Source organism: Perca flavescens, chromosome 13 (assembly GCF_004354835.1).
Source record: "Perca flavescens isolate YP-PL-M2 chromosome 13, PFLA_1.0, whole genome shotgun sequence".
In the NCBI taxonomy this organism is placed as follows: Eukaryota; Metazoa; Chordata; class Actinopteri; order Perciformes; family Percidae; genus Perca; species Perca flavescens.
Window position 1 is genome coordinate 18926382 of NC_041343.1, and position 19113 is coordinate 18945494.

Below are 19113 nucleotides of genomic sequence, written 5' to 3' on the forward strand. Positions count from 1 at the left end.
AGGTCAGAGTCCTATTGACTTCCTGTTTGACTTTGTGGAGGAAACGCAAGGCACATTCACAGGATATGATGCTCTTGACACACGTCCCAGAGCTGGTAAAGGAATAGATAGATTGATAACTTTATTAGTCTCCGCTGGGAAATTAAGGTGTCTTCGCAGCCAGGCACTTAAATATAGTTACAACATAAAACACTACTATTAATACAGTAAAATACAATAAAATATGATACAGTCACAACACAATACAAATGCACTTAAAAAGGAGGGATACAATACAAATACAGTGGGACTGCATAATGGATAATGTGCAGAGAGGACATAAGGCAAGTATATAAATGTGTTTGTGTTTTGTGCAGGGGATGAGGGTCATGATCCATAAGTGCCCGCAGTTTTGCCTGCATTCTGTCTCTGACCACCTCCTCCACAGAAGCAAACTTAGTGCCAACCACACACTCAGCCTTTTTAAAGAGTTTGTTCTGTCTGTTCTGATCTCTTACTTTGATGCCGACACCCCAACACACCACATGAAAGAAGATAGTGCTTGCAACAACAGACTGATAAAATCTGTTAAGATGTGAATACTGTAACATCAACTAGACCGTCATTATTCTTTTTCTTTAAAAGGTGTTAACGTTAGCTTGTTGGTGTCTTTAACGGGGAGTGACTCCGCCACGGTGACAGAAGTTACTCTGGTTGAATCATCGGGGTCAGAGGAGATTAAAGGAGTCGTGGAGCCACAGGGGAGCGGGAACTTCTTAGTTCATGTTGACAGGATACCGTCATTGGAGTTTGTGGTGCGGGTGAAGGGGCAGGATTACAGCGTTACCCCCAGAATTCCATCAATAGTCTTCCAAAGGCAGTCATCCATCAACTTCAGAGCCTCTAATCTGACTATTACTGTGAGTACCCGTCTCAGACTATCACTGTCACAGGTACAGTATCACATCAAACATGAGAGGAGATGCAGCAACTAAAATGTTCACTTTATAAAAAGAGGAGCATTTCATCCCCAACACTCTCTCTGTTTGGCTTTTGTCTTAATTGTAAGTCGCTTTGGATAAAAGCGTCAGCTAAATGACATGTAATGTAATGTAACGTAATGTTTGACTCCCTCTTTAGGCTATTTCAAATAGCATCTTGGTACCAGGAACGCCATTCTCTGTGCCCTTTTCTGTGATGACTAATGGAGTAGGGGGAAACTTCACCATCCGCGCCACCAACAACCGGCGTTTTGACATAACATCTCCAACCAGTTTGTTCGTGGAAACTGCAAACAGTGCTAACAATACAGTAACCCTCTCAGCACCTCTTAACACCCCGTCTGGTACTGACGTCACCTTGACCATTGAGGCCGAGGCACCAGGGGGAGAAGATACAAACTATGTCGTGCTGCGTTTCTCCGTCGTTAACATGGTAATATTCTCACTGAAAATACAGTTATTTGCTTACTCTTTGTTTTACAGTTCTATCATTTTCTAGAAAGTTTACTGGAAATAAATATATGTGTTACTTATTATAGGGAATTAGCCTATAGGCTATGAATCTACTTGTTCTTCTCATAGGTGACTGACTTCACTCCGCCGGTGTGTCAGCTGCTCAGCCTGCAGTCTAACTGCTCTAACTGCTCTAAAAACTGCTCTGATAACTGCATCTCATCAAGGTGGGAGCTCTCTGTTCGTGTGACTGATGGGGCTGAAGGGACGGGTGTCGACCGCGTCAGCCTCAGACAGGGCAACGGGACGTTGAACACCAGCCTGGCTGCTGGTAACGAGAACATAACGCTGGTTTCCTACAGTTCGTCTTGCTGTTCGCCTAATATGGAGCTGCTGGTTGTGGATCGAGTGGGTAACGTCGAAACATGTTTCTACACTTCCTCTGTGTCCACCAGTGTAATTCAGTTGCCTCTTCTTTGTCTAAGCATATTAGTATCAGGACTCCATGTAGGCCTACTGGCATAACTGGGCATCCAGTGACTCCGCGTCAAAGTTGCAAATAGTTAACACTGCATTGATCTATTTTGTATGTCAACATTGAATCAATTGACTGTGTGCACTATGAAAAGGGTCACCTGTAGTGGCAAACGCACAGCTTTAAGTTGTACACTATACTTGCAATCTAAATGATGCAGCTTTACATCTCTGATTTCTTTTTCGCTTTTTCATCAACAGATTTTCTGTGCTATGTAACTGATTTATGTATCACTAGTTGCTTAGGCTTATTACTGCTGTTGCAAAGTCTGGTGCCTTTTGGGCTCTCCTTGCAGTTCAGTGAATTATTAATTTCTGTTTATTATTTAAGCTTAAAGTTATTGAACAGAGATATGATCACTGGAAAGAAATTATTATATAAATACGCACAGCCTGGGATAGTTAAAGACCAACTGGCCTTATTTCTTATCAGGAAATAAACTTTGAAATGATGTGGCAACAAAATGAAGAGGCATACAGTTTTAAAAAACACTGTTTTTTTATTGTTGTCATAATTTGTCTAATGTATAATCCTTTACAGAACACAGAACGTTTTGCTTTTCACATTTTGCTACAAATTCAACAATTTTTCTCCTGTTTCCTTTTATCACTATTTACATTTTGAAAAGTTTTCAAAGAGTCTTTTAAATAAACTGGTAAGTGATTGTCTGATATGGAGGGTGTGTGTGTGTGTGTGTGTGTGTGTGTGTGTGTGTGTGTGTGTGTGTGTGTTTTATGGTGATGTGTGTGTCTTTTACTATGTAGTTTTGGGAGTATGTTGATGCAATTTACCAAAACCAAACCATTCCAGGCAGAAAGTCTTTTTCTGGCATTTGATAACAGTGGTGACTTTCTTTAGACCTTTAAAACAACTTGCACATGTCCCTCTAACCTACCACCCCCTTACTCCACTTTTGTAGGTGTGAAAATATTAACATATCTTTGCCGTAACATTCACGGTACATTGTGATACAACTGGAATGTGGATTATGTAGAATCAACTGCAAAACAATTTCAATAGATAGTTCAGATGTAATTGTTCGAATTTGTTGGACCGTCAATATGCATTTACATTGTCCACATTCATATTCTTACACAATGGTACATTTTAGAGGGGCGACACTGTTGGAGTATTTAGGTGAGTGGTTCCTTGTCAATACAAGGGAAATGTGTTTCTATAGTTGTTGTGTTATTCTGTAATTTAGACCAGTTCTTCAGAAGGTGTGTTTTATGCACATCAGGCAGTGCCATTGGTGTACTGGGAAAGCTTATTCTCCAAGTCACAGATTCTTTTCTCCTGGGACAAAACTGTGGCCTTCAGATCCTGAATCTCCTCCAACAACCTCTCATGCAACTCAGCCTGGATGGGAGAAGAGAAAAAAGGGAAAAAGAAGAAAGGAAAAAAGTACAGGAAGGGGGACATTAAGGATAAAGAAAAAGAGAGGAAAAATAGGTCAAGGACAGTGAGCAACAAGGAGAAATAAACCAAAACAAAGAAGGGAGCTTTGGGGGGAAAAAAGTTGTGGGCAGGTACAAATAGAGGAGAGATAAACAGAAAAGTGTTAAACACAGAGACAGATGTTAGATAACTAACAGTGCATTTAGATTATGGGCTGCAAAGCTAAAGTAAGACTTTTTTTAATTGAAAATGTGCAATATAAAGCAACAAACACCAACACATAAAATGCAGTAAAGAACAACCCACTTTTGATAGTCTGCAATGTGATCACATTTTAGAATACATGAGTAATACAATGATATATACACATAGGATACTGTTTATATTATATTGAGCATGTAACAAAGGAAAATATAATGGAGTGCTGTTCAAAAAATGTGTTGCTTTTATCGGTATCGTAATTTAACGCAATAAACAAACCGCGAAATACACTCAGTTAGTTGAAAGAGAGTATCAGTAGAAAACTGCACTTGCAAATGTAACTATCATTCTTTTTTTTTAACAGTGACTTTTGTGTTTACTTCAATGTTCAATTTGTTCATAAAAATAATGTTGGAAATAATTTCCTTTATTTTCATTTATTTAACAAGCAATTAGTTGTTTTGTAGTAGGGGTGGGGGGAAATCGATACAAGATAGTATCAATACAATATTAGGCAATACTGTATCATACACAGACGCCAAGTATGGCTCTATTATTATATATGTGTCAGTCAGTTTGTCTGCTTGACAATCCCATTTTGCAGCAATAAAATTGAAGTTAGATGAACAAACAGAGAAATGTATCTTTTTTGACAAAACAGATGTTGACAAAGTTTTCCTTTAAAATTTGAATCGCAGAATATTGCAATATGTTTTAAAATCCCCATAAAATCGACATCAGATCGTGAGGCCTCTGGTGATTCCCACCCCTATTTTTTATCAGTATAAAAGCAGCAGAAAGGCAGAACTGAGTGCATCTTTTTATTCATCTCAAGCAATATCGTTATCGCATATTTTCCTCATATTGTGCACTTACCTGCAGACTATTGGTTTCCAAAGCAGACATGCTGCGTCGAGTGGTGGGTCTGGAGTCCAGCACATTCTTCTTTGCCACTTTGAGCTCTCGGTTCTTTGGCGCCACATAGCCCCCCCTCATGGACACCAGAATTGGATCTTCGTCGCGGCCATTCAGCCACTCTTCAGCCTCCATGGCGGGCTCGGGCCCCGCTGTGTCTGGGTACAGGTCGTCCTGGAAGAGGTCGGACTGTGGAAGAGAGTTGGCGAGGTGAATAAAAGAGAGACAGATGTGGTTTTGCTTTTGTAAATAAACATGATCTATTCATTTCTATCTGTCCTTCTAAGAGGATGAGAAGAGGAGGAGAAGATGAAAACAGAGCAGAGAGTTAAAGCGTACCAAATAAAACTTCAGAGGAAAATAAATAAGACTTAAAGAGCAGATTGTGGTAATGAGATCCATTTAAAAGTACAGTGGTGGAAGAAGTATTCTTCAGTATTCTTCAGTAAAAGTGGAAATACCACACTATACAAGTATAAGTCCTGTATACAAAATATTACTTAATTAAAAGTACAACAACGTAAAACTAATGACTACACAAGCCATACTTTTACTTATTGGTAGTTTAATCTATTAATTTATTGCCTGTTTTGTATGACAATAATCTGAAAAAGTAACTATAGCGTCAGAAAAGACTAATAGTAGTGGAGAGAATAGTACAATATTTTAATGTAGTGTAACTGAAGTGATGAGAAGCATTAAATGGAAATAAAGTGAAAGTACCTAAAAAATTATACTTAAATAATTATACTTGGTTACGTCTCTCCACAGTGAAATTCAAAAGCTTACTGTAGAGTAAGAACAGGCTTACCTTTCTGGGCACTGTCATTGTGATGGGCTCACACTTCTTGTCAAGGAGCTTGAATAACCTAAGAGGACAAGTGATGAGATGAGACAGAGCAGAGAGAAAGGAGACCCATCAGTTGCGCTTTTGTTACACATTAGTGTTTGTTACACATTAGTGTATTAGGTTATGCTTTACATTTGTAAGTGTGAAGTATGAGATGATCTCATGCACTCTGAGATCATGGGTCACGGTTTAGTAATGATTAGAGAGAGAGCACGACAAATGGCTGTTAAAAGGACAGACGGTCAGCAGTTGGAGCTTCACCACTCTCCTGCAACATCTGTAGCCTTTCACATACCATCAAACAAAATACAGTCTCATTTCATGAAACAACGCTGAAAAGCTGTGATCTTGGGTAATGTATTGCACAATAAGTTATCTTACCTAGCGATCTCACATTTGCTGACGTCCACACCTCTCTTGGGCATGAATCCCATCCCTCTCTGGGGCTCCTTACTGCTGAAGGTGCTGAGGTAGTGGACGTATGGCGGCTCGTCTGTGATCTCAAAGTAACGGATACTGCTGTCCCCCTACGCACACACACACACACACACACACACACACACACACACACACACACACACACACACACACACACACACACACATAAAATAGAATATATCTACAAACATGTCTGTACATATTATACGGTACATTTACAAACATGATTTCTACCAAACAAACCAATGTCTCTGTACCTTTCCACAGAGGTAGACCATGTTTGCATCTGCATCATAATATGGTAACAACACTCCATTACTTGTGTCCAACTCCAACAGTGCAATGGGCTCCTCAAAATTTGTCTGTGGAGAGTAAAAATAATGAAGAAAGACAATTTGCCATGTACATGCATATAAGTGTATGCATATTTCTGCGCCTTGTGATGTGCACGAAAACAGCAGGTGAAATGTTTGTTACCGGGTCCCAGAGTCCGAGCTCTCTCTGGCTCATCCTGGTGAATCCTGTGGTGAAGATGTTTCCGTCTCTGGTGAAGATGGCTCTCATTGGCCGGATCCCCTCATGTGGAGCCAGACGTTCCTGTTGGTCGAAGAGGCAGAAATAACTACAAATGCTTCTTCCTTGTTCACCTTTTTTCTTTTTTTCTTTTTTTATTTGTGTTTTTAGAGGAGAGTTAGATTAATTAATATTGACCAGTACACTCATAATGTGTCCCAAGGTACGCCGCTGGTTAGCTTTAGCTTAGCATAAAGACTGGAAACAGGGGAAAACAGCTAGCCTGGCTCTGTCTAAAAGGTATCAAAATCCACCTACCAGCACCTCTAATTAAAACAACGTATCTAGTTGTGTTATATCCATGCAAAAATCAAAGAAAGTTACATTTCACAGCCAACATAGTCTGGCATAAGACCTTCTGTAAAATGGCAAACTGTCTTTTTTCCATACCTTTTTTTACTGTATCTGAAACAAGGTATAATGTGAACTATTGAGCTTTATACGTGCTGGCAGGTCGATTTTGTTACAGTTGGACAGTGCCAGGTTAGCTGTTTCCATGTCTTTATGCTAAGCTAAGTGGCTGCTGGCTGTTGCAGCATATTTAACCAACAGATAAGAGTGTGCTATTGATCTTCTAATCTAACTCTCCTCCAGAAAGCAAATGTTAGCCTACTATTATTAGCCACTATTACTTTAATGGGTCCACTATCAGCAGAAATAGCCTACATATATATAGCCTATAATATACTCCTAAATGTTGTTAAAGAGCTCAGATAGTGGTGTTTTTGTATTACAATGAATTACACTGTAAAGGCATGTATTTATATTAGTATTTTCTACTCACGCACCGCAACCACCTCCCTCTTGCGGGGGTCACAGACACGCAGACGTCGGTCCTTACAGGTGGTGCAAAACAAGCTGCCGTTTCGGTTCCAGCTTATGCTGTAGATGAGGTCTGGGTGGTCTTCCATGGTGATGAGGGGCTCGCCTGTTCCCACGTTCCAGATTATAATCAAGTTATCACTGCCTGGGGTCAGAGCAAAAGATGGACATTTGAATGTACCCACACTCATACAGTCAAAAGGGTGTGTGTGTGTGTGTGTGTGTGTGTGTGTGTGTGTGTGTGTGTGTGTGTGTGTGTGTGTGTGTGTGTGTGTGTGTGTGTGTGTGTGTGGGTGTGGGTGTCCTACCCGCAGTGAGTAGTATATTGCGTGCGGTGGGGTGCCAGGTGACAATGCCAACACGTTTGGAGTGTCCCTCCAGGATCACAATGGGATCAGAGATGGGGCTGGTCAGTGAGCGATCTGGGATCTGCCACACCTGGAGAGGAGGGATGAAGGAAAATTCTGTGTCTGATGTTATACAACAAGTGTTATCTGTCCAGTAGTTAGGGTAAATGATTTTAAAAGTGTAGCTCACTTGAATTATAATCCATTTAACCAATGTATGGCCTCCTGGTGATAAATATTATAAATTACTTGTTTTAATTTGATGTTAACAATTTAATGTGAAAAGTGTAAAAAGGCACATATCAAGAGTTTGACATTCAACTGTAACCTATATCAATCATCATATATCAACCCAGAAGTTGCTATATGCACCATTGAGAAAAAACAGATGGAAGTGACTGTACAGTACATATATACTATATCAGAGCACAGTATTTCTACCTATACCAATTTTAAACCTCTGTACAAACATCAATCATATCACAGAGGATACAGAGATAGGTGTACAGGTCAACAGCTTTCATTTTCTCATTAAACTCAGCACACTGCCACAGATTTACTGCTTCTCGATTTTAATTTGTTCATAGATTTTCTGACAACGGCTGTTACAGTGATACATTTCTTTTGCTTCAGGGTCAAGGTGACAACCGATGACACCCACCCACTAATGTCCACACCAGTGTGCAACTCCAGTATAGCTGCTTACTTTTGCTCTTAAAACTGTGATCAACACTAAGTCATTCGTTTTTTACCAATTCATTGTGTCAAAAATATAATGGCATGTTTACATTTTAAGTTGAAACTCATGTTCATCCATCAATCCATTCATTTTCTGACCTGTTTAGATGCCTGTCCCAGCATACACTGGGTGAGCCAGGAATTTAGAAATACTGAGATCAGGAGTCCACACTCCTGCACAATCCATCATCCTAAGAATACACTAAGAAATATTTGTCAGGCCAAACTTTTTATTCATTTATTTTTTTGGGCATTTTAGGCCTTTATTTGTATAGGACAGCTGAAGACATGAAAGAGGAGAGAGAGGGGGAACGACAAGCAGCAAAGGGCCACAGGGCGGAGTTGAAACTGTGGCCTCCGCCTTAAGGAGTAAACCTCTATATATGGGCACCTGCTCTACCAGGTGAGCTACCCAGGCGCCCCACACAATTATTTTACATTAGACCTTTTCAGACAAAAAAATATTAAAGATATTGAGTCTAAAAAAAAAAGACTAATTTAAAAAGATGTGCAATTTCTACGCAAATGTAGTATACACAAAAACACAAGCAACAAAACGGAACTAGGAAAACTTATTTCTCAATGACATGGCCTATTCAAACACAGCAGTGGATTGGTTGGTCAAGACGCTTATGAAGAAGCACACAAATACATCCACTCTAATGACCCTTTTCAGATGACACAATGATCTGTCTCTGTGAACTGAAGAGAATGACATCACAGTTATGACCTTTCTCCTCAACAGCGGCAACACTGCCAAGACTGGACAGCTGCAACTGTCTGTCTGTGTACTGGACATAAACAAAGCGCCACACACACACACACACACACTCAAACAGCATCCCAGCAGCTGTTGCCATAGGAGAAGCAGTGATTCAGTAATGCACAAAAATTCCTGCGTTGTCGTTGTGAACAAGTGTGGGCAAATCTGTTGTCAATGACAACTGTTCTGACGTGCAGATGCTTGCTGAGTCAACAGACATGTTGTCATAATACAAAGGACATTTTATAGACCAAACAGCTAAACGATAATTGGAAAAATAATTTATAATGAAAATAATTGTTGGTCGCAGCCATAGACTGTATGAAATAATAGGTAACAGCCCTGATCTAGCTCACCAAAAAATTATCCTTAGAGATGTCAGTTCTGTGAGGCTTGTGTCCTTATTTGTGTCAGTGGAGCAGCTCATCACTCAGTTACATCCCAGAAACTTAACCTAGTTCTCATTACCTGCTTTTGGAGAGTTGTGTGTGTGTGTTGTAAGTCTTCAATGGCATCACAATTTCTCCAATAATATGATTAACTGTTAAACACATTGTTTATAATGTTTTAAAATTACAGATTGTGAGAAAATATTGTTTTAAAATGGGAATTAAAGATTAATTATACATCCTAGATGTCATAATGGCCATTCAGCAGTACAGTACAAGTTATTTGCATTAATGATAAAGCACAGTTAAAGGTTGTATCTATCTGTATTCATCTCCTGCAGCCCAGGTCTCACAGTGCCCCCTGCTGACTGAACTCAGTCATGAGCCTCAGGGCCGCAGAAACCTGGGGTGTATCACAACCACGTTTGGAAGAACTATAGAGCTTTTTGTTTTCAGTCTAAAACTGAAAATTGTGTTCACAATTCCCCTACCTATTGTGCAATATGTACATGTATTAAGATGTTTTCCCCCCATCATTTAAATTCAAATTTCATTGTCAGACCTTCCCATGACCTACTTAAGTGCTGCCTAATTTAAAGGCAAGATACGTGGAGGACAAGACAGCATTTTAAGCTGACATGATTTTAACAGATTATTTCATGTAGGTGTAAGGTGATGGACAGCAGGTAGAGCCGAACATAATCACCACAGACTGATGATGAATATTTAAACTGTTCTCTACATCCTGAGTGTTCATATCCTGCATGCTGAGCCTTCTGAAGTTTTCTGGTCTGATGAAATGACGCTGAATGATTATCAAACCACTTAACGTAGGCACAGGAAACGTATCATGTAAAAGAGAACAGATAGTCTGGGAAAGATGTCATACCGTAAAAAAGACAGACAAACAGGGAACAGTTGGAGCAGCAGGAGTAGCAGCAGCGTTACAATGACGAAGGTTGGCTGCAGACAGACAACAGAGTCCGGCCAACTTGTCAAGGACAAAATATGATGAGCAGACTTATGAAGAGATAGAGATGAGACAGAACAGGTCGGTGGAAAGTCAGCTAGGTAGAGAGGTAGACACGCTAATGCCTTAACTGACTCACTTCCCTCGTTTAACAGGGATGTGATGACCTCTATGGCTGTTATCTGAGTCACCGAACAACAAACTCCTCCACACACATTTGCAGTTTCTCTCTCCCACTCAGAACTTTTTTCTACCTACACACCAGTGGTGGAAGAAGTATTTAGATCCTTTACTAAAGTAAAAGTACTAATACCATACTGTAAAAATACTCTGTAACAAGTTAAAGACGTGTAGTTATATTGTTGGGTAGTTTAATTTATAATAAAACATTTTTTAAACTACATGTGTTTTGTGTGCAAACATCTTAATTTGTAAAGTAACAAGTAACTAAAGATGTCAGATTAATGTAGTGGAGTAAAAAGTAAACTTTTTCTCTCTGAAATCTAGTGGGGTAGAAGTAGTGGCATGAAAAGACTCAAGTAAAGTACAAGAACCTCAAATTTGTACCTAAGTACAGTACTGAAGTAAATGTACTTAGTTACATTCCACCACTGCCACACACACACACACACACACACACACACAGACGTTACCATTGCAGTACAGTCCTCGGAACAGCTGGCCAGGATGTTGTCGTCATGAGGGCACCAGTCGATATCGAGGACCGGTCCAGAGTGGCCGATCACCAGCGGATAATTCTTATCCACGCGACCTGACTGCAACACACATCAGAAGTGACACAGGACTGAGTTAGTACTGTGTATGTACAATAACTGACCATTTACATTCATCCATTTCTCATGACAAAGTGAAAAACTGTAGTAAGCTTTGATTCGGTGATTTGCAAGAAATGTCAAGAAATGTAGGTTGTAACCACGCTAAAAGTGATACGTTTTTTTAGATATCAAAGTTACATGTAACATGATTTCAATGATTTTATTTCAATGTGAAACTCTTCTAAACTAGGTCCATTCCATAGCCATTTCCTGGCTTTTGATCGTATCACACCTTCCTCAGTGTATGAAGTTTGCTTAGCTATCAAGGAACTGTAGATGTTTGAATTTCCCTCTTTTTTTTCAGGACTTCAGAATCAAAATTAGTTTCATTACCAAGAAGGGTTACATGGAATTTGCCTTAGTGTTTGATGCATACAATTAACATCAAATAAATATATTAAATGAACTTGTTTTGTGGTGAGATTATTTTCTCAGATATTATTTCGAAGATCAAGAATGAATTTTCAATCTCAAATGTTTTAAGCCAACATGCAGTTCATGGGGACAATAATTGCTGTTGGGCTCCCATTGACCCCCCCACCTGTTGCCCTCAGCTGACAAGGTTTGTTATTAGAGAATGCAACATGTGTGCACAGTATAACATATAGTGTTAAAAAAATTACATATAGGAGAGGCTACAAGATAAGGTAATAATGCAGGACCCACATTAGTAGGTATTGTACTGAAGGGGTTCCCCTTTTTTGTAGGCTAAACAAGACAAAATGTGGCAGTCAGAACTTCAACATCCAACCAAAACGTTCCAAATAAACTTGCACCCTCATGGTGGACTCCCAGGAAACACACAAAACTAAACATTTTAATATGATGCATACTAAAATCATGAAGTCAGGTCCAAGTTATTCTGTTTCCCTGTTCCTATCTTGTGAACATGTGTATCAACTTTTCAGAAATCACTCCCTCCGCACACATACAACACACACCCCAGAGAGGTATATTTATAGCTTAGCGACGAGGCGTTGAAAGGGGAGTTTTTCTTGTGGCCTGTTGGGGACCCGGAGGGGGGAGATGGAGGACGGAGAGCACGTTGGTGTGTATTAATAGCTTGTCTGTTCACCATGACTCCAGTATATAATCACATCCATTTCCAAGCTCTTTCTAAGTAATTTTCACTGCTGACATGCTGATGAATCTCAGCAGTAATGACCTTGTTATGAAATTATTTATTTAAAAAGTGAAAAATTGTTTATTCCACTCTTTATACTCCAACTATAACTGTACCATAGACTTGGCTGATTATAGCAGTGTCAGTAGTTATTTGGAGGGTTACATTAGCTGTGATCTGCTGTGATCTAACTGGACGGACTGTTAAAATGAATGAAAAGAAAATGAATGAACTAATGAAAAATAAAATGTAAATGAATCCTTTTTTGAACACAATAAAAAGGTTACTGCTGTATTATTCAATCAACTAACAACAGTTACATGTGGAGTTTTTATCACATCAAATCAAAACTCACAGCTATTTTAGCTTTGCATAAATGCATATAGATAGAGTACCAGTCATCTATTTTACTTAGATAGGATCACTGGAGTAGCATACCTAACATGTTAATGGGGGTTTAGTTTTGTCTTTCTGATGTCCATCGTTTATTTTAAGGCAATGTTGTTATCACATTGTCATCACGAGGCTCCACACCACTCCAAAGCATCACATCTTCAAATTTCTGTTCTGTTGCTTTTTCTGTTGCAGTATTTCGGTTTCAGCTATTATAGTGTCCTTCCCAAGTCTTTCACAACATGACAGCTAGAAGCGAATATTATATTCTCTGTTGGAAAACATACAAAAATCAAGCTAAGAAAACTGTTATAAAATAACCACTGCACTGCTGATACCATGACGTGATCATCTTGGAAAAGCAGCTTGTTTTCTGTCATCTTCCGAACTTAGGAATTACATTTATATTATAGGAGGATGAGACATAGGCTTTTTTGTGGATTTCAAATACCTGGGGTCACATGATTTGACCTCAGTACGGAGTGGCCTGCCAAAGGCTTTTCTTCTTCCCCATTACAGCCTGCTGATTATGTATATCATGCAACGTTGATCCTGTCATAGCTACTTCGAGTAATGAGTGTAGTTTGGAAAATACACTGTACCGTGTGGATATATGATTATTTTAAAGGTCTGTCTAATGTGCCTATAAGATCAGCTCACCCTCCTTACTGTTATTTATTATGTGGATATCATATATTTCTCTTGGTAGAAACCTCATTTTGGAACTGTAACAGAACAATACAAAGGGTTCGGAGGTTGGAGGGTAGAGGTACAAACATCTGAAAGTGAAGTGGCAGCACTGATGTCAGTATTCAACACGGCATTGTCTTGATGAGCTGAACAATAAAGTCAGCTCATAAAACACTGAGATACAAAAAGTTACAGGCTCTCCATTTAGGGGAAAAAACTAAGCAAACTATCTTTACTTCTCTTTCTTATCTTCCTCTTTCCCTGTATAGTTCTCCTTCTCTTATTCTCTCTCCTTGTTTCCCCTGACTCTTGTACGACAAAGATAGCTGGGATAGCATCAGAGATGGGCGACCTAGGAGGTTGATTGAGAAGACTACAGTTTTATTTTGACATACTGAATCACAAACACATAATAGCATTAAACAAAGTTAATCTGAGACTGATGGAATGGCATTAGTTTTGCAGGTCATAAACCAAAGTACTGACAAAAATGATTTTGAAATTACATTTTGACTGGATGATAGTCCTAGAGGGAAAGGCAAAGGATCCCCAAAGTCAATAGGATTTATCCTACGGGGACCATGAATATCTGTACAAAATGTAATGGCAAACCATTTATTATTAGCTGAGATATTTCAGTGGTGGACAGACATGACATCTCTAGGGCCATGCCCCTAGTGTTGCTAAAATGTATAATCTTCCCCAAATCACTTCTTATTACTCACAATGTTTATTTTGAATCTTATCTACATCCACTCTGCAGCAAATAAGTTCATACGTGCTCCCCCCTTTGACCTTACTGACTTTAGAGAGGGGCAGGACCAGGAAAGCTCCTCCTCCGCTGGATTCAACGATGACTGCCAGGAACTTTGGGTTGACGGCACAGAAGGAGCTGTCCCACGTCACCTTGGAAACACGGATGTCATCGTAACCCTGCTCAGCCTTGACCGTCTGGCCAAAAACGTGGCGAAACTTACTCTGCCGCACGATGCTGCGACTCATGGCTGAGGTGAGTGGAGGAAGAAAGAAATGGGATGAGAGATTGTAAAAAGTGTATTAACATTTACTAAAGATGTCAGCATCATCACCCATGAAACCAATTATAACTAGAACTAAAATCACCAGCAGAGTTATAATAACAGTTACATACTATATATTCATGTTGGGCCAAAAGTGCCATGATATGATTTATTTTGGGATAGTTATAAAGGTAATTTCTTTTGAAAATGGTGATGTCTCAAATTGGAACAAGACTTTCAGCAAAAGAGTTTGACCTCAACCAAACAAATGCTGTCTGAGATCACAGAACTGATTAAAGCCTACAGAGGAGCTTATTATCACAATATTGCACTCTCTGCAATCTGTACTTGTCATGCTTTATATACTACAGTATTACTGCCGCTGTCTTTGTCATTGAGGTAGGTTTGTTGAATAATGTTTAGAAATGTTTTCTCACTGAACAGTAACTCTCACTTTTGTGTTATGAGCAAGATTTTTTAGGGGTGAGGTGACTAAGTGCCTTTTATTTTGAAAATTGGCAGGACAGTTTACATAAAGTCACAGAAAAAAGATAATATATTTTTGTGTAAGTGATGGTAGCAAGGACTAAATGTCTTCTTTTATTTTCACTCAAAATTATATTCACTGCACAAACACTGCTAAACCAACTGACTAATACAGGCCTACTGTCCATTCATACTGTATATCCATCATTTCTAAAGGCCCCAAAAACATTTTTTTCTCAATCAGCTTCTTACTATGAGTGATGGGGTCAATATGAACACACTATCTTCTGTCAAAGTTACAACAGTTTTGGTTATTTCACTTGAGAGATATCTGTATTGGATTTTATTTGATTTTTGTCACTGGTTTGAAGTAGGTGGGACTCGGTCAGAAAAATGTGATATTACATACTTCCATGCACCAATCAGGATTAAGCAACATTTCAATCAGATTCTAATGACAGTTTGGCCACACAGTCTGGATTAGCTGAGATTTTGAGCGTTAAACTCTTTATAAATAATACCTAAAGATGTTGCCTTTTTTTTACTTTGATTTTGCTTGTAAATTATTGTGTGCCTACCCATACTCTATCTATTCTGTAAAGTGTCCTGAGATAACTTCTGTTATGATTTGACATGATAAATAAAATTGAATTGAATGAATTACTGAATATTTGATGTTGCAAAGAAATACTTTGAATTTAAGCCATTATTTCACGGGCTTGTGCTTTTCTCTGAATAAGGATGACCTGTGTAATGTGTTTGTTGACTGACAACTTGCTGTTCTGTGGCTGTCCCAGGCAGCCGGCCAGAGGGACTGTAATCCTCCAAAACACAGGACATATTCTATAACAGTGCCTGCCATGAGTACAGATATTAATAGTTGATTGTCCCACTAAACCGTATGTGACGGCCAAACATCTAAGACAGAACAGATAAAAGGCAGGGAGAGAATCAAATATACAGTATGAGAGATACAATGCCAAAACACAGCACAGCAGTTACATTCAATCACACCCATGTGGTACAATCCTTATAAGAATGACGTTTAAAACATATCTAACATACGCTCCCAGACTGCACTGACTTACATAAGGAAAAAATTAAAGAACTAGAACTATAGGCCCGCATCGGTCCCTGAAGACGTCTGATAAATGCAGCAGAGTCCTTTCTCTTTTTAAAAGGATGATCATAAACTCCTCACAATCAAAATAAAAGCATATGAAACAACTGAGGCCAATCAAGTGACAGAAATCCTGCTGTCATCAGTGATGATATCTAACTTTCACACTATCCAACATTTAGCCCCAAACTAAACCTACAGACTGTGGGAATCATGCTCGTTTCTTTCCTGGAAGCTCTCCTTTATCAGATTTACATTCCAGCGACCATTTGAGTCGGCCAGCTGTGGGGCATTTTAGGGCGAGCACAATATCATACTTCATACTGTACCTGTAACTATTATTTAAATTCTGTGCTTGATTGAACAACTCGAAAATCTAACAAAAAAATAAAACAATAAATAGAAACAATAAATAAAGATAGGCCTATCTTAAAGTTCATAAGAATTGATTAGGCTACTCAAGAGAGCTTCCGCTCTTTCTAAGTTAGATAAACCAGCTGCCTAATTGAAATGTGGTAAGGGTAAGATTTTAATCATTGCAAAAACTAAAAGCATCCACGTGTATGCTTTGGGAAACCTGATGCAGAAATGTATGATGGAATGTATAGTAAATTAAAACTGGAAAACCTGCGACATGCTCTTTTAATTCTGCCTCAGGTTAATGAGATTGCTCTCCTCTGTCGCACATGGGACGGCTCTGGAGAGTCGACACAGAGCGAAAGAATGACACTGCCACTTTCCTAATATAGACATGACAAACTGCACTGTCCCACCCGGGCCAGCCTGATCCTAAATGGTCTCAGAATGAAGGCAGCGCACTCTGTGGCGCTTTATCGTTAATGAACTGGACCGTAAATTTAAACACAGCCTATACAAACACACACACAAACTCGGGGACATATGCTGTCAGGGGCGCAGGGGGTGCGGGACAGGGAGAGAGGGAGGGAGGTTAGTTAGTTAGCCTAGGTAGCCTACACCATGCTCCTTAAAGTAGCTCGCAGCTGCCATGCACGACTCAATTGCTCCGTTCACAGTGGGGGAAAGTGCACAATCACAGTGTAGGCCTACCGACGGTGTCTTTCTTTTTTTGGGGGGGGGATTTCCAAAAGTGGGGACGCAGACTCCAGCAGTGCAGTATAGAAGCTGACGCACCTCTCACTTCACTGCAGCACAGACACTAACGTAGCTACATATTAGGAAAGATAGTCCACAGCTCACCTCAGGTTTTGGGGAGGCCCCTCTTCCCTAGACAACTTTCACGGTTTCTGTTGTGTAGTCTAGGCTACTCCTCCTCCTGCTACCTTTCCTTTGAACGATATTCCCTGCGATCCGGTTTCCTGGAGTTGCTGAGGAGACGCACTGGACAACTGCGTGACGCTCCTCGGCAGGGAAAGAGAGGGTGTGGGTGGGTGGGTGCTGTCTATTTTGGAACACTCTGACAGTAAGGGGAAACGTGACGCGCGCCGGTAACAGGGGGCCAGCGCGTCCCCGAGGGTCAGTGCCACAACTGTGATGGTCTATAGACTAACTGTGACTGAAAGCACAGTGGGACATAAAACGGTACTTTACTCCTGCAAACAAGGATTTTGTGTGGCCACAAGATGATGATCAGAGCTAAAAAAATAAAGTAAATAAAAAATACACTTAGAACGCTGAAGCATGCCGGTTTGCAGAGAGCAGGATGGAAATAAAAATGTGCATTATTAAAAACAAACTTATGAATTACCCAAGTTTGTAGCATCTAGGTTTAGTTTTTTACTACTAGTTTAGTGTAAAAGGCAAGCAAAACAAAGTTATCCACAGCTGCTGTTGTGTGTGAAGTTAGCTCAGTATAAAGAAATGTTAAAATAATTGTAAAAATAAACAACTAATACTGTATGTTCACCAGCTTGTTCACCACTGTTACGATCAAAGTATCATTTATGGTTGTTTTGATTTAGCAATTTTCTTACAGCTTACAGTAGCCTATATTTCCTGCCTTAAACTACACTGCTAGCCACTCCAAATGTGAAAAACAGCATTTAAATAAATGGAATGGTCTTAAATACGTTCAAATGCTTGCCAAATTCATACAAATCTTAAACTCTGAGCGATACATAAAGTGTCAGCAAGGAACCGCTATCACAAGGGACCAGTTCCCAGTATAGAATCTGTGGATCTTTGCAGTTGTTGTAGTAGTTAGTGGCAAAATAACAGGGACATTGACTCTGGAAAAATAGACTTTCTGGCTCTTATTTTTTAAATGCAATGTTTGGTTGCTCTGAAGTGTTAACACATTCATGGTGAACGTGCTCCTCTGACACCCTTACATGTATGCAATGCAGAATGGTTGCATCTAATGATTTTCTGCTTTTATCCATTTTATATCACAGCAAACTGAATATCTTTGGGTTTTGAACGGTCAGGCGAGCAAAATAAGCAAATTGAATTGTGGACATTTTTACTATTTTTGGACAATTATAGACTAAATGATATAAAATATAAAAATATTCGGAAATGTCAAAATTCAACACATCTTTTGTTTAATCCATCAGTTATGTCATGACCTTTACATTACTGTACACAGACTCACAGCAAAACAGACTCAATGATTTCCATTGTTTAATGGTCACAGTTGAAGCACATGATATAAAAGAATATTTACACTGATAGGTTAAAATAAAAAAAACCAAAGGAAAACCAGTTTTTGACAATACATCAGCATACCCAACAGCTGCTACTAAGCATGCTCCCCAAAAGTAGCAACCATACATAAAAAAGCCACATTAAAATTAAAAAGGGAGTAAAGTGCATGTATGACAGACCTCCCTGTACAGAAATTTGATAGACTGCAGAGCAGCTTCACTTGCCAGTCATAGGCACACTCCTAAAATGTGTACAAAAGAGAGAATTACTTTTTAAAAAAAGAAGAAAAGTACATACCCACATGGTAAAGTTGTGCTACAGTCACACTCACACACAGACACAAACCAGATATAAAAACATGTACAGTTCCTAAAATGTCAACACTCACAATATAGACCTTTACATCCCAAAGAGAACATAGCAGAAAACTCACAAATATACACTCTGCC

General features: G+C 39.3%; 2 protein-coding genes across 3 annotated transcripts; one reads left to right on the forward strand and one right to left on the reverse strand.

Annotated features, from left to right (window-relative positions):
* Window positions 1-498: 498 nt before the first annotated feature.
* Window positions 499-2359, forward strand: LOC114567292 (uncharacterized). Its single transcript, XM_028596336.1, has 3 exons — window positions 499-899; window positions 1120-1413; window positions 1563-2359. Exons 2-3 carry the CDS (start codon window positions 1177-1179, stop codon window positions 1956-1958), a joined length of 633 nt encoding a protein of 210 aa, XP_028452137.1. The 5' UTR covers window positions 499-899; window positions 1120-1176; the 3' UTR covers window positions 1959-2359.
* A 373-nt stretch (window positions 2360-2732) lies between these two features.
* On the reverse strand, window positions 2733-17463 carry coro6 (coronin 6). Of its 2 annotated transcripts, none has more exons than XM_028595151.1 (11): window positions 17258-17462; window positions 14219-14418; window positions 11026-11148; window positions 7474-7603; window positions 7132-7310; window positions 6248-6367; window positions 6028-6132; window positions 5714-5859; window positions 5294-5351; window positions 4444-4671; window positions 2733-3327 (listed from the first exon to the last, which is right to left on the reverse strand). In XM_028595151.1, exons 2-11 carry the CDS (start codon window positions 14414-14416, stop codon window positions 3205-3207), a joined length of 1410 nt encoding a protein of 469 aa, XP_028450952.1. In that variant the 5' UTR covers window positions 14417-14418; window positions 17258-17462; the 3' UTR covers window positions 2733-3204. The 2 variants fall into 2 exon arrangements, with proteins under 2 accessions (XP_028450952.1, XP_028450953.1); XM_028595152.1 differs by having other exon boundaries at window positions 3235-3470; window positions 17258-17463.
* Between the last annotated feature and the right edge of the window lie 1650 nt (window positions 17464-19113).